Below are 13629 nucleotides of genomic sequence, written 5' to 3'. Positions count from 1 at the left end.
TAGGCGTGAAGTGCAAAAGGCAGCATGTCGTGCCAATCTTTGTACGTAACTGCCATCTTCTGATATCTTTTGGTTTTGCCTCGACTGCTCCGTTCATCTTAGGTCTATAGGGTACAGAGTTGTGATGACTAATCTGGAAATCTTCGTACATCTTGACCATGTCCTTGTTCTTGAAGTTTTTGGCATTATCAGTCACTAATCCGCTGGGAAGCCCATATCTGCAGACAATGTTGTTCTTGACAAACTTCAGGACATTACTTTTAGTGACGTTGGTGTATGAAGCAGTTTCTACCCACTTGGTGAAGTAGTCGATGGCCACTAAGATGAAGCGATGCCCATTTGCAGCTTTAGGTGAGATTGGCCCGATAATGTCCATCCCCCAGAGCGAAAAAGGCCAAGGCATAGTCATATTATGCAATTCTGATGGCGGAGCATTGATCTTGTTGGCATAGATTTGGCACAGATGGCATTTGCGGACATGCTGATAGCAGTCACTTTCCATTGTCGACCAATAGTACCCCATCCTCATCATCTTCTTGGTTAGCATATGACCATTCATGTGGGACCCACAGACTCCCCCATGTACAGTCTCAATTAGTCGTTTTACTTCTGTTTCTGCCACACACCGAAGTAAGATCTCGTGGTGCGATTTCTTGTACAGAATACCATTGCTAATGAAGAATTGTCCTGCCAATTTCTGGATAGTCCTTCTGTCATTAGGCAAGTCTCTGTTCCTGAGTCTTCCATTATCCAATCGTCTGATAGACTACTAAGCTTGAATCTCCGAAAACATCGATCTCATCTACCTCGAGATCCAACGCTGCTTTCAACCCTGCTATACATGCTTCATATTCAGCCTCGTTATTAGAGCATTGGAACTTCAATTTGATTGCGATTGGCACGTGGGATCTGTCTGGTTTGATCAGGACTGCCCCTATTTCATTTCCTTTCCGATTGGCTAATCCATCGAAGTACATTTTCCAGCCCGATTCTTCGTCATCATCATCGTTTTCAATCTCGGTAAATAGTATGGTTTCATCCGGGAAGTTCGTCTTTAATGACTCGTAATCAGGCAAGGGTGCTCGGCGAGGTGGTCAGCGATGGCTTGCCCTTTGATGGCTTTTTGAGTTACATAGGTGATGTCAAACTCAGATAACAATAACTGCCATTTTGCTGTGCAGCCTGTTAGTACTAGTTTTCCGAATAGATACTTCAGGGGGTCCATCCTAACGATAAGCATAGTCGAGTAGCTGAGCAAATAATGATGCAATCATTGAAATGCCCAGACTATGGTTATAGCCCGAGAAGCCATCCATAAATGAGAACATGCCGTGCCCTACTGTACTATGGACTATAGTGTCGATGTGTGGAAGTGGAAAATCGTCCTTAGTACTGGCTTTGTTCAAGTCTCGGTAGTCAATACACATGCGTACCTTCCCATCTTTCTTGGGTATTGGGACGACGTTAGCCATCCACTCAGGGTACGTAGAGACTGCAAGAAATTCGACTTCGAACTATTTCATGACCTCATCTTTGACCTTGAGGGTCTATTCTGGCTTCAGTTTTCTCAGTTTCTGCTTGATCGGCTTGCTTCAGGTAGCAATTGACAGTTTGTGGATGACCAGATCTGTGTCTAACCCAGGCATATCCCTGTATAACCATGCGAAGATGTCCTGATACTTTCGTAAGAATTCGACCATTTCTTCTTTCTGTTGCGACGTCAATAAGGCTCCGATCTTGACGATTCGTGAGTCCTCTTCGGTACCAAGATTGATTAAGTCTCTATCCTCAATGTTTGGCTGAACACCTTTTTCGTGACGTTCTACCAAGGCTTTGATTTCTTTGGGTGGGTACTCCATTTCGTCCTTAGACTCTTTTTAGATCCCCATGAGTTCGAAGTCGAGTTCAAGATCGAAATCATACTCATCCCTTTCAAATTTTGTTTTATCTAGGTACTCGTTTGATGGAGACAGATCTTTTGAAAAGTCTTTTTTTGGTTTTTGAAAAATACCTATTTTTTTGCAATTTTGATAGCTTTTTTATTTTTTTGATTTTTGAGAAATTTTTGATTTTTTTGCTTTTTGAGAAATATTTGTTTTTTTGTGATTTTCTGGATACCTGAAATAAGAAGAAAAATCATGCAAATTTATTAGTAAAGATAGAGAGCCCTCAAAACAGTCTTTACCCAAGGACGAGGGCTCGTTATGATCTTCGGGCAAACTGATGTTGCGTAACGGCATTTTTTTTAGGTTTCCACAGCCTCAAGGGTTAATGGGACATAGTCCCATTAGAAAGGGTAGTTCGGAGATAACCATGATCTCCGATTGATCGTTGTCATATTGGGACATAGTCCCTCCCATACTCGGTGGGATAACGATTGATGCCCAGTCAATGCCCGTTAGAAAGGGTGAGTCTTCCTTTTGGTCGGTAATGATCTCCACTTTGGTGGATTTTGGAGTGGTTTCTGATGGACTTTCATCGGAATTCCCATTAAATAGAACATCAATGCCATCTATGAAGGATGATTGGGACTCAACGACTTAGTCTTCTTGAATGTGCACCGGTGCGAAATTTACCCTTTTTGACTTTTATGCTGGTTGTGGTTCTGATAAACTGTCGGGTCTGATATGTGATTTTGGTACGCTAACGTTGATGTGTGGAACTCTGCCTAGATTCTAGACATTTGGTTCATGGATTTGCCTTCTCGCTAATCGAAGCTCCTTTTTCTTGTCATTCATTTATGTAATATCCCTTTTTGTGAGCCTAAACCCGAGACCAAAATAAGGAGTATGCTTTTTGACTTCGACTGTCGTAGCTCTCCTTCTTCCTCCCAGCCCCAACCCTTGCTTAGGTCGGTAACTTGCTTTTTTCATAACCCGACCAATCATCAGATTTGTTCTTGATAACTTTGCCTTTATCTTCTTTTTTTCCTTCTCAATGTGATTAACAGCAGCAAATTGGTAGGAGTGGTACATCGCCTTATCCTTCGTCATCTCAATGTCGATGAATGGCACATCTAGAGCTCTCCCAGCTGGGATAAGATTTTCTGCCAGTACCGATATCATTCTCAGCTCCATAATGAATTTGACTCTTTGGTACAACGAAGACGGTACAGCCCCTGCTGTCAACATGAAATGTTTGCCATGAACATCAATGCTACATTGTTTGGAGTCACCACCATTTTTTTTTGGAAATGGGTGTGAATAGGCACCCGAATTGATTTTTTGAAAACCATTTTTTTCATTGCATTGTAGTGACTTTCATTTGTTGGAAAGGGCAAAGTCTACCTAAGATCTAGGTAAAGAGGTCCGGTTAGAGGATGGGGAAGGTGTTTGGCACCCCATCCTTTCCACCAAAGGTGGTTACCTTGCTTGGCCATTTTATTTTTTAAAAATTCAAGATAATAAATAATAAAATGGATGAGAATGCATGCTAAGAGTAGTGTGTGCATTGGAGTGAAATGTCCCCTTTTCAAAAGGTTTTTTGATTTCAAAATAACATTAAGGGCATTTTATGGAAGAGAATGACCCATTTAGTCATATTAAATTTATGAATATGAATGTAGGTTTGAGCTCTTAGGAAGACTCCATGATGGAGTTCCTTTGAAGTCACAACCTTGATGCATGTATGCATGGCTAGAAATTTAGTGTTTCACCCCATCAAGAGGGTGATACATTTATTCATCATTGCCATGCATAGGTGGGTGTGTGCATTGTGTACAATATGATGCATGAAATTAAGGTTAAAATGGCTTCAACCCCCGTCCTTTCGATCGAACCTTAGTCTAATTTATCGGGGATGGGAGAAGGTATGCATTGCATTCTAAAGGATTTCTAAAAAGAAAATAAAGTAGAGGGTTAGAAGAAGAAGATGCAAGCTTTAAAACAAATAAACTACATCTTAACCCCACCTTGTCCCTTGGTGGTCTTGAACCTTGAGAGATAGACTTGAGAGTTGAGTGAAATAGTTGAGGGTTGAGTGAGTTGAAATTAGAAGATGAGAGAATGAGTATGGATTTTGGTAGAGTTTTAGGTTGAGAGATGGGGGCTTGAGAGCATGAGTTATTCATAGAAAATGAGGGTATTTATAGAGTTTTTGGATAACTTTTGGGGATAAAGTGGTCCAACCCTAAAAATAAAGAAAATGGACATGAGGTTTAGGTTGTTTCTTTTTGCATTTTCCATTTGTATGAGGGTAAAGATGACATTTGTGAAGAAATCTTAAAAGCATTCTTTGATCTTTGATTTTTTGGTAAATAGAGGTAAGAAAATAAAAGTACTTTTGAGAAGATGAATAGATGAGTGACATGTGTAAAGGTAGAGTGGTATGTGAAAAGTAGACCTTGGTTCATTTGTAAATAACTTATAAAATAATGATGGAAGGATATTTTTTGAAATGGACCAATGGAGAACAAAGTACTTTTGGAGGGTGAGTAGGAGAATGACATGTGTAAAGGTGAAATGGTAGGTGAAAAGTAGATCTTGGTTCATTTGTAAATAACTCATAAAGCAAGGGTGGATGTATGTTTTTGAAATGGACTAATGGGAGAACTCCATGTATGTACTTGAAGATTCCCACCTTTTGAGGGTATGATTGGAAGTTCTATCAATTTTATGGATTATTACCAAAGACCAAAGCATCATTTTAGTTTGACCAACCTTTTTGGGAAGGGCATTCTTGAATTTTCACAAAGGGGAGTTGACCTTCCAATTAGATAATACATTGGATATTGAGGGCTTATGGGAGATCAACATGTGTCATCTTTTGATGGGGTGTGAGAGAATGGGCATAGAATGGACTTGGTATTGGACTTAGGTGATGGACTTGGGTTATGGACTATGGACTTTAAGAATGGGCTAAAAGAATGGTCTTGAATTTGAGTTAGAGGGTAGACTTTGTCTTGGGTTTAATAGGGTTGGATTTAGGGAAATGGACCTTGGTTATGGCATGGGTGATGGATCGGTTGAATGAGGAAAGGATATGGATCCGGGTTGGTTCATGATAGGGGGTAAAGGTTAGAGTGGTATGTGAAAGTGTAGACCTTGGTTCATTTGTAAATAACTTATAAAACAATGATGGAAGGATATTTTTGAAATGGACAATGAGAGAACAAGTAGTACTTTTTGGGAGGGTGAGTGGTGAGGAGAATGACATGTGTAAAGGTGAAATGGTAGGTGAAAAGTAGATCTTGGTTCATTTGTAAATAACTCATAAAGAAGGGTGGATGTATGTTTTTGAAATGGACTAATGGGAGAACTCCATGTATGTACTTGAAAATTCCCACCTTTTGAGGGTATGATTGGAAGTTCTCTCAACTTTAGGATTATTACCAAAGACCAAAAGCATCTTTTTAGTTGACCAACCTTTTTCGGAAGTGCATTCTTGAATTTCACAAAGGGGGAGTTGACCTTCCAATTAGATAATACATTGGATATTGAGGGCTTATGGGAGATCAACATGTGTCATCTTTTGATGGGGTGTGAGGGAAGAATTGGATAGAATGGACTTGGTATTGGACTTAGGTGATGGACTTGGGTTATGGACTATGGACTTTAAGAATGGGGCTTAAACGAATGGTCTTGAATTTGAGTTAGAGGGTAGACTTTGATTGTGTTAGGTGGATTAGGAAATGGACCTTGGTTATGGTATGGGTGATGGATTGGTTAATGAGGAAAGGATATAGATCCGGGTTGGTTCATGATAGGGGGTAGGAAATTAAAGTGGATTAGGGACAAGGTTGAGCATACAAAATTATGTGACACGATGCATGTATGAATGTATGCATGAAAACGATGCCAAGTGGCAATGCGGGTCCGTCAAAAATCTTGAGTTCTAAATCGGAATCAATTCGAGGAAATTTGGATTTTCTAACGAGTTTCTTGCAAATTTGGGTGTTTACAGCTGTCCCACTTTGCAGGAGTTGCTTGCAAAAAACTACAAAGAATAAATTAGACCCTTTATTTGCACGAATTCGAAATAATTTATTACATGATGATTAAAAACATCGGATGGATTAAAGATTTTTTTTATTTTGTAGAATGTGGCTACTCAAGCACAGGGTCTGACAGGGTTAACCTTTTTGAAACCCTTGATTTCGTGGCACGAAGCACGTTTGAAATCTTAGATACCATTTTTTTATAATTTTTGAAAGTGATCGACGTTTTAAACCATGCAATGCAATTTTGAGATTTTTTTTTTTTTTTTCCGTCGTTGATTTTAAATTTCGAACTTAGTTTCTCCTTCATGGAAGTTACGGGATCGTCTTGAGAGGGCTTAACGTAGCGTGGTTGTTCTGGAGAGAGACTTACTTTGAAAATGCATGACGACCTGATATTTGAGTATTCGGTGAGTCATCTTACCTCGGATGCGGAGAGAATCATCATTGACCAGTCTTCTCAAATCAAAGCCTTCGAGGATAGATTTGGTGCCTAATATGTTCTTCAAGGGGACATATGAGTGGTTCCTTGTCCGTTGTTTCTTTTCGTACCCTGCTTTTGAGAAGATGATGTAGTGACCTCAGATATATCTACTGCTTTCAAAAACTATTGTTTTTAATAAAAGTCCTAGATTCTTCATCATAGGCCAAAAATAGTAATTTTGATGATTAATTTTTTTTTTTGTTTTAGATTTTAAAAGATTGCCTTTGTCGAATAATCTGTGACAAACTAGTGTTGACGACTCTAAACATCAACGATCGTGGTGCTTTTGCTAAAGGCCAAGGATACAAGTGTCAGCTAATCCTTAGCCTTTTTAGATTCATCCCCGAGACTGAGAATTTTGACTAAGTTATCTTAGTTGCATCTGTTGGAACATTGAAGACTTCGAGATTTTTACCGTTCACAATTTATACTCTTGCGGGTCAAGAGTTGTTTTTTTATTTTTTCTTTTCTTATTATTTTTTTATTTTTTCATTTTTGCCCTTGGTACCAGTTACGATTTTCACCAGACACGACTTTCACATTTTTGCGCATCGACACCCTTTTTAGGTTTTCATCATGCTAGTGGTTTTGATCTTGCCATAGACTGATTTTTAGTGCCCCTGCAGGTTTTCACTAGGCCTTTTCAATCTATGCTTACTTTATAGATTTTCACTTTGAATACCTCCTTGATTTCTCTATGCCCCTTGTGACTTGGTGAATCAAGTTGAGCTGCGAGATCGAACACTCTACTCTTTTAGTGGCGCTCTTTCTTGAGTAACAGATCTGGACTTCCCTCTCGAGTTCCTCCAACGATTTTCATGGTGCGGTGACTCAAGTTGAACTTCAAGATCAACGACTCTACACTTCAAGTCGCTCTTTTTTTTTCAAATATTTGACCTGACCTCCCCTCTCGGGTCTTTCAACGACTTTGGTGGTTTGAAATCCCAATTAAGTAGCAAAATCAACTATACCCTGACAATGTTTTTTATGATGTGCTTCCACCGTGATTGAGTTGCCTTGAACCATTCCCTGATCTGAGATGACTTTAAATAGGACAAAACGTAGGCTTAGGCTAGGTTGTGAAAGGATGTAAGGAAGGCTGAGTCTGGATTTATTGAGGGGTAGATTGGACACAGGGTTTGTCTATTTTTGTTTCGAAAATATGATCTATGTCTCCTCCCATTGTCACACGAACTTGTTTAGGTAGGAGATTTGGATCGAGCTTGAGACCAGACATTCGAGATTTTTGACTTTTTGATTTTTTTTTGTACTTGTAGTCGTTCACAGTTTATCCTCATGCGGGCCAGGAGTTATTTGGTATTTTTGTTTTTACTTTTGATTATTATTTTTTGTTTATATGATTCTCTTGATAGCGGTGACTTGCCCCAGTCCTAGGTTAAGAAATGAATGTGATAGCTCAAAAAGGGTTAACTAAGGGTAGATAGTTGTTCAGGTAGTAGAAAGATGGCCTCTCTTCATTTCAAAGGATGACTTCAGGCGTAATATTTTTTAACGGTGTCAGCATTAATCGGTTGTGGAAAGACTTTCCCGTCCATCTCTGTGAGAATCAGCGCTCCTCCGGACAGTACCTTTAGGACGACGAATGGCCCCTCGTAATTTGGATGAAACTTTTCTCTTGCGTCTTCTTATATTGGTAGAATCTTCGAATGGCCCCTCGTAATTTGGATGAAACTTTTCTCTTGCGTCTTCTTATATTGGTAGAATCTTCTTCAGAACTAAGTCTCCGGGTACAAACTCGCGAGGTCGAACCTTCTTGTTATAAGCTCGTACTATTCTCCGTTGATAAGTTTGCCCATGACAAATTGTTGAAAGTCGTTTCTCTTCTATTAAATTCAACTGATCAAATCGAGCTTGGACCCATTCTGCCTCATCCAATTCAACTTCTTTTAAGATCCGAAGGGAGGGAATCTCTATCTCAACGGGCAAGACCGCTTCCATTCCGTAGACCAGTGAATAAGGCGTTGCCCCAGTCGAAGTTTGGATTGATGTTCGACAAGCATGTAGAACAAATGGTAACATCTCGTGCCAATCCTTATAAGTGACAGCCATTTTCTCGATGATCTTTTTGATATTTTTGTTAGCGGCTTCGACTGCTCCATTCATCTTTGGTCTGTAAATTACTGAGTTGTGATGGATGATCTGAAAATCCTTGCACATCTTAGACATGTCTTTGTTCTTGAGATTTTTGGCGTTATCAGTTATTATTCCGCTTGGGAGGTCGTATCGACATATGATGTTGTTCTTCACAAACTTCAAGACATTGCCCCTTGTAACATTAGCTTAAGATGCTCCTTCTACCCATTTTGTAAAGTAGTCGATGGCGACTAAGATGAAGCGATGCCCATTGAAAGCTTGAGGATTGATCTGCCCGATGATATCCATGCTCCAGAGTGAGAAGGGCCAAGGAGAAGTCATATTGTGAAATTTTGAAGGTGGTGTATTGATTTTGTTGGCATAGATTTGACACAAATGACACTTCCGAACATGTTGGTACCCGTCACTTTCTATAGTCATCCAGTAGTAACCCATTCTCATAATCTTCTTTGCGAACATATGTACATTCATGTGAGGTCCACAGATTCCTCCATGTACGGTCTCGATTAAGCGTTGAGCTTCTGTCTGTGTTACACACCTGAGGAGGACATCGTGATGCGACTTTTTGTACAAGACTCCGCTATTCAAGAAGAATTGTCCTACCAATCTCTGAATAGTCTTTCGGTCCGTCGTCGTGACATCGGGTGGAAAAGTTCGATCCTCTAAGAATACCTTGATATCTGTATACCATGATTTTTCCTCATGTTCTTCGACCTCCACAAGTAAGCAATACGCAGGCTCGTCTTGAATACCAATCTCAAGAGGGTCGACTATGATGTCTTCGGAGATGCTGATCATTGAGGCTAGAGTAGCCAGTGTGTCTGCAAACTGGTTGTTAGCCCTCGACATATAAGTGAATGAGATTCGGACGAAGTTTAAGCTTAGATCCTCGAGATACTCATGATACGGAACCAACCTGTGCTCTCGGGTCTTCCATCTCCCGATGTCTGGTAGACTACCAAGCTTGAGTCTCCGAATACATCTTGTTCATCCACTTCGAGGTCGATCGCTGCTTTCAACCCCACAATGCATGCTTCATACTCGGCTTCGTTATTAGAACATTGGAACCTTAGTCTGACTACAATAGAGATATGAGTCCCGTCTGGCTTAACTAGAATTGCCCCGATTCCATTTTCCTTTTGATTTACTGCTCCGTCGAAGTACATTTTCCAGTTAGAATCTTCATCGTCGCTCTCGACTTCAGCAAACAAGATGGCTTCATCAGGAAAATTTCTCTTTAGTGGTTCATAGTCGGCTAGAGGGTGTTTCGCTAAGTGGTCCATAATAGCTTGTCCTTTAATGATTTTTTGAGTGACATAGGTGATGTCGAACTCAGAATATAGTAGTTGCCACTTCGCAGTGCGTCCTGTGAGTGTCGGCTTCTCAAAGAGATACTTCAAAGGATCCATTCGAGCAATGAGCATAGTCGAATAGCTAAGCAAGTAGTGGCATAACCGTTGTGATGCCCAGACAAGGGCACAACACATCTTTTCGAGGGTCGAATAGTTCGTCTCATAACTTGTGAACTTCTTGCTAAGGTAATAGATGGCTCGTTTTTTTCGGTCCGTTTCATCATGTTGTCCCAGTACACAGCCCATGGAGTTTTCTTGTACGGAGAGATACATCAGTAGAGGTTGACCTGGTATAGGTGGAACTAAGACTGGTGGATTAAGCAAGTATCTCTTAATCTAGTCGAAAGCTTCTTGACAGTCTTCATTCCATTCTTTCGGCTCATTTTTCTTCAGTAGTTTGAATATTGGCTCACAGATCGGTGTGAGTTGTGCGATGAATCTACTAATGTACTGAATTCTCCCTAGGAATCTCCTGACCTCTTTCTCTGATTTGGGTGGCTCCATATTTACGATGTACTTTGTTTTAGTTGGATCGATTTCGATGCCTCTTCTACTGACGATGAACCCCAATAGCTTTCCCGACGTGGCCCCAAATACACATTTTGCAAGATTAAGTCTTAAGCTGTACTTCCTTAATCGATCAAACAGTTTCTTCAAGTTTACTAGATGATCTTCGTCGAGATTTGATTTAACTATCATGTCGTCCACGTATACTTCTATCTCCTTGTGGATCATGTCATGAAATAAGGCAGTCATGGCTTGTTGGTAAACGTTCTTGAGATCGAATGGCATGACCTTATAGTGAAAGGTACCCCAAGGTGTAATGAACATAGTCTTCTTTTGATCTTCTACTGCCATTTTTATCTGGTTGTAACCCGAGAAGCCGTCCATGAAGGAGAACATACCGTGCCCCGCTGTGTTATCGACTAAAGTGTCGATGTGTGATAGTGGAAAGTCATCTTTAGGGCTGGCTTTGTTCAGATCTCGGTAGTCAACACACATGCGTACCTTTCCATCTTTCTTCGGTACAGGGACGACATTTGCGAGCCACTCAGGGTAGGTGGATACTACGAGAAATCCTGCTTGGAACTGCTTCATTACTTTGTCCTTGACTTTAAGTGTCCACTATGGTTTCAACCTTCGTAATTTCTGTTTGACTGGTTTGCTTCTTGATTTGATAGGTAACTTGTGGACGACTAGATCTATGTCTAACCCGGGCATGTCTTGATAGGACCATGCGAAGACATCTTGGTATTGTTGTAAGAACCTTGTCATCTTCCCTTTCTGCTTAATCGTTAATAGGACTCCGATTTTGACGATCCGTGGGTCATCTTAGGTGCCTAGGTTCAATGAATTTGTATCCTCTATATTTGGTTGAATACCCTTCTCGTGACGTTCCATGAGTTCTTTGATTTCTTTTGGAGGGTACTCAACCTCTTCCTCTGACTCTTCTTCGATCCCCATGAGATCAAAGTTGAGCTCGAGGTCAAAGTCATACTCATCTCTTTCATACTTTGTTTTGTCACAAAGCTCATTCAACTGAGGAAATTCTTTGAAAACCTTTGGTATTTTGAAGATTTCTGATTTTTTTGAGTTTTTGAAGATATTTGATTTTTTTGAATTTTATAGAGTTTTTGATTTTTTGAATTTTGAAATATTTTTTATTTTTTTTGGATTTTGAAAGATTTTTTATTTTTTTGGATTTTGCGGATTATCCGTATGCTTGAAACAAGATAAAGAAAAATCATGCAAATTCATTAACGATGACGGTGAGCCCCCAAAATAGTCTTGCTTCGAGGACGAGGGCTCATTACGGTCCTCGAGCAGACGAGATTCAGCTAATGGCATTTTTTTTGGAGGCCATAGGGATTCTGGACCCCATAGCGGCCTCATAAGTGATTGGGTACTCCTCCCAATTTGTGAGGACTTGCCCCTCCTCTGTAGGGTAGATAGGTCAGGAGAGTGGCTCACTTGATGCTCAGATATGATCATCACTTCTGGGTAATTGTTGTCAAATCCGGGTGCATTCATTTGTAGGGTGGGTGGAATTACGATAGATCCCCAATCGATTTGAAAGGGAAAAAATGATTTTTCTTCTACGCGCATTGCGACTTCCGCCTTAGTGGGCTCTTTTTCTTCTTTTTGACTTCCTTCAGAATCCCCTCCGAATAAGATGTCCATGCCATCTGTAAAGGAATGTGGGGACTCAACGAATGAGTCTTCTTACTATTGAACGGGCTCGATACTTACAACACTTAGTTCTCCTGTGTGGTTTGCTGACAATGATTCTGACAAATCACATGCCATCTGTAAAGGAATGTGGGGACTCAACGAATGAGTCTTCTTACGATTGAACGGGCTCGATACTTACAACACTTAGTTCTCCTGTGTGGTTTGTTGACAATGATTCTGACAAATCATCTTGCCTTTTTTGTGATTGTGGGAAGCTGACGCTGATGTGCGGTACTCTGCCCAAGTTCCATACGTTAGGCTCATGATTTTGTTTCGTGCAAGTCGAAGTTCTATCTTCTTATCATTCATGTCAAAGATGTCCCTCTTTGTAGGCCTGAACCCGAGATCAAAGTAGGGAGTATGTTTTCGGGTGTTGATCATAGTGGCTCTGCCTTTTCCTTTAGGCCCTAACCCTTGTTTCAGACGATATCCCGCTTTTTCATCACTCGTCGATCATCAGATTTGTTTTTGACAACTCTGCCATTATCTTCTATTTCCCCCTCTTGATATGATTGACAGATGTGAACTGAAAGGAATGGTACCCCTCATTTTTCTCGGTCATTTCTACGTCAATATATGATACATCCGATGGTAGATCGACTGGTATGAGATTTTCTGCTAAAACCGATATCACCCTTTGTTCCATGATGAATTTGACTCGCTGGTGCAAGGAAGAAGGGACAGCCCCTGCGATATGGATCCAAGGTCTTCTTAGAAGGAGATTGAATGCTGAGGGTATATCTAGAATTTCAAACGTCACTTCAAACGTGTATGATCCAATGGTGATTGGGGGATCTAGTTCCCCTAACGACTCAGTCTTCCTACTATCAAAAGCTCTGACAATTCTCCTAGTCGGTCTGATATGAGACATATCCGCGTTTAGCTTGTGTAACATTTGTAAAGGACAGACATTTAGAGTTGAACCATTGTCGATCAGTACCATCGCTACCATCATACCTTTGCACATTGCCATAATATGTAATGGTTCAATGTGACCACGCCCTCCACTGATGAATTCGTCATCCGTGAATATAATAGGATTGGGGGTTATGATCTGTCCGACCGTCTTCTCCAATTCTTTTGGTGATGTGGTTTCAGGCACATGTGCACCACTAAGAACCTTAAGTAGTGCTTCTTGATGTTGCTCTGAATTTAGTAGGAGATCGAAGATGCTGATCTGAGCTGGCATCTTGTTCAACTGTTCTACTATATTGTACTCACTCTTCTGAATGAGTTTGAGGAGGTCTGATGCTTCTTTGTCGGTTACTCGACTTTTCTTCTTTTCTGGTTCCTTTGGTGGTACTTGTTCCTCTTCTATAAGCTTTCATTTTCCCCTTTCTTTTCTTCTTTCTTCCTCCTCATTCTGCTTCTTCTATTCCTTTTTTAGTATTTTGTAACATCTTCCCGATCTGGTCATATGACCAATGTCCGTTATCAGGGCCTCTTTCGATTTCTCAACCCCTGCAGACGTCACAATCATTGTCTCATAACTCCATGGGACGGTTTGGCTT

General features: G+C 40.5%; 1 protein-coding gene across 1 annotated transcript; it reads right to left on the bottom strand.

Moving 5' to 3' along the window:
- Nucleotides 1-1527: 1527 nt before the first annotated feature.
- On the bottom strand, nt 1528-10390 carry LOC147388937 (uncharacterized). Its single transcript, XM_086419691.1, has 4 exons — nt 10364-10390; nt 9603-9928; nt 9207-9489; nt 1528-1650 (listed from the first exon to the last, which is right to left on the bottom strand). The coding sequence occupies exons 1-4, from the start codon at nt 10388-10390 to the stop codon at nt 1528-1530; spliced, it is 759 nt and encodes a 252-aa protein (XP_086275817.1).
- Between the last annotated feature and the right edge of the window lie 3239 nt (nt 10391-13629).

This window comes from Akebia trifoliata, chromosome 12 (genome assembly GCF_017979445.1).
Source record: "Akebia trifoliata isolate Shusen 1 chromosome 12, ASM1797944v1, whole genome shotgun sequence".
NCBI classification, from domain to species: domain Eukaryota; kingdom Viridiplantae; phylum Streptophyta; class Magnoliopsida; order Ranunculales; family Lardizabalaceae; genus Akebia; species Akebia trifoliata.
Note: the sequence above shows the minus strand (reverse complement) of the source record. Positions and strands in the feature narration are given on the sequence as shown.

Excerpts from the sequence above, each read along its gene's own strand:
- LOC147388937 (XM_086419691.1), bottom strand. The coding sequence starts at position 10,390 with ATGGAGCCACCCAAATCAGAGAAAGAG. Across the intron at positions 9,929-10,363 it reads CACCCAAATCAGAGAAAGAG|TATCTCTTTGAGAAGCCGAC; the intron begins GTCAGGAGATTC and ends GATCCTTTGAAG. Across the intron at positions 9,490-9,602 it reads TCTATTGTAGTCAGACTAAG|TCTACCAGACATCGGGAGAT; the intron begins GTTCCAATGTTC and ends CAAGCTTGGTAG.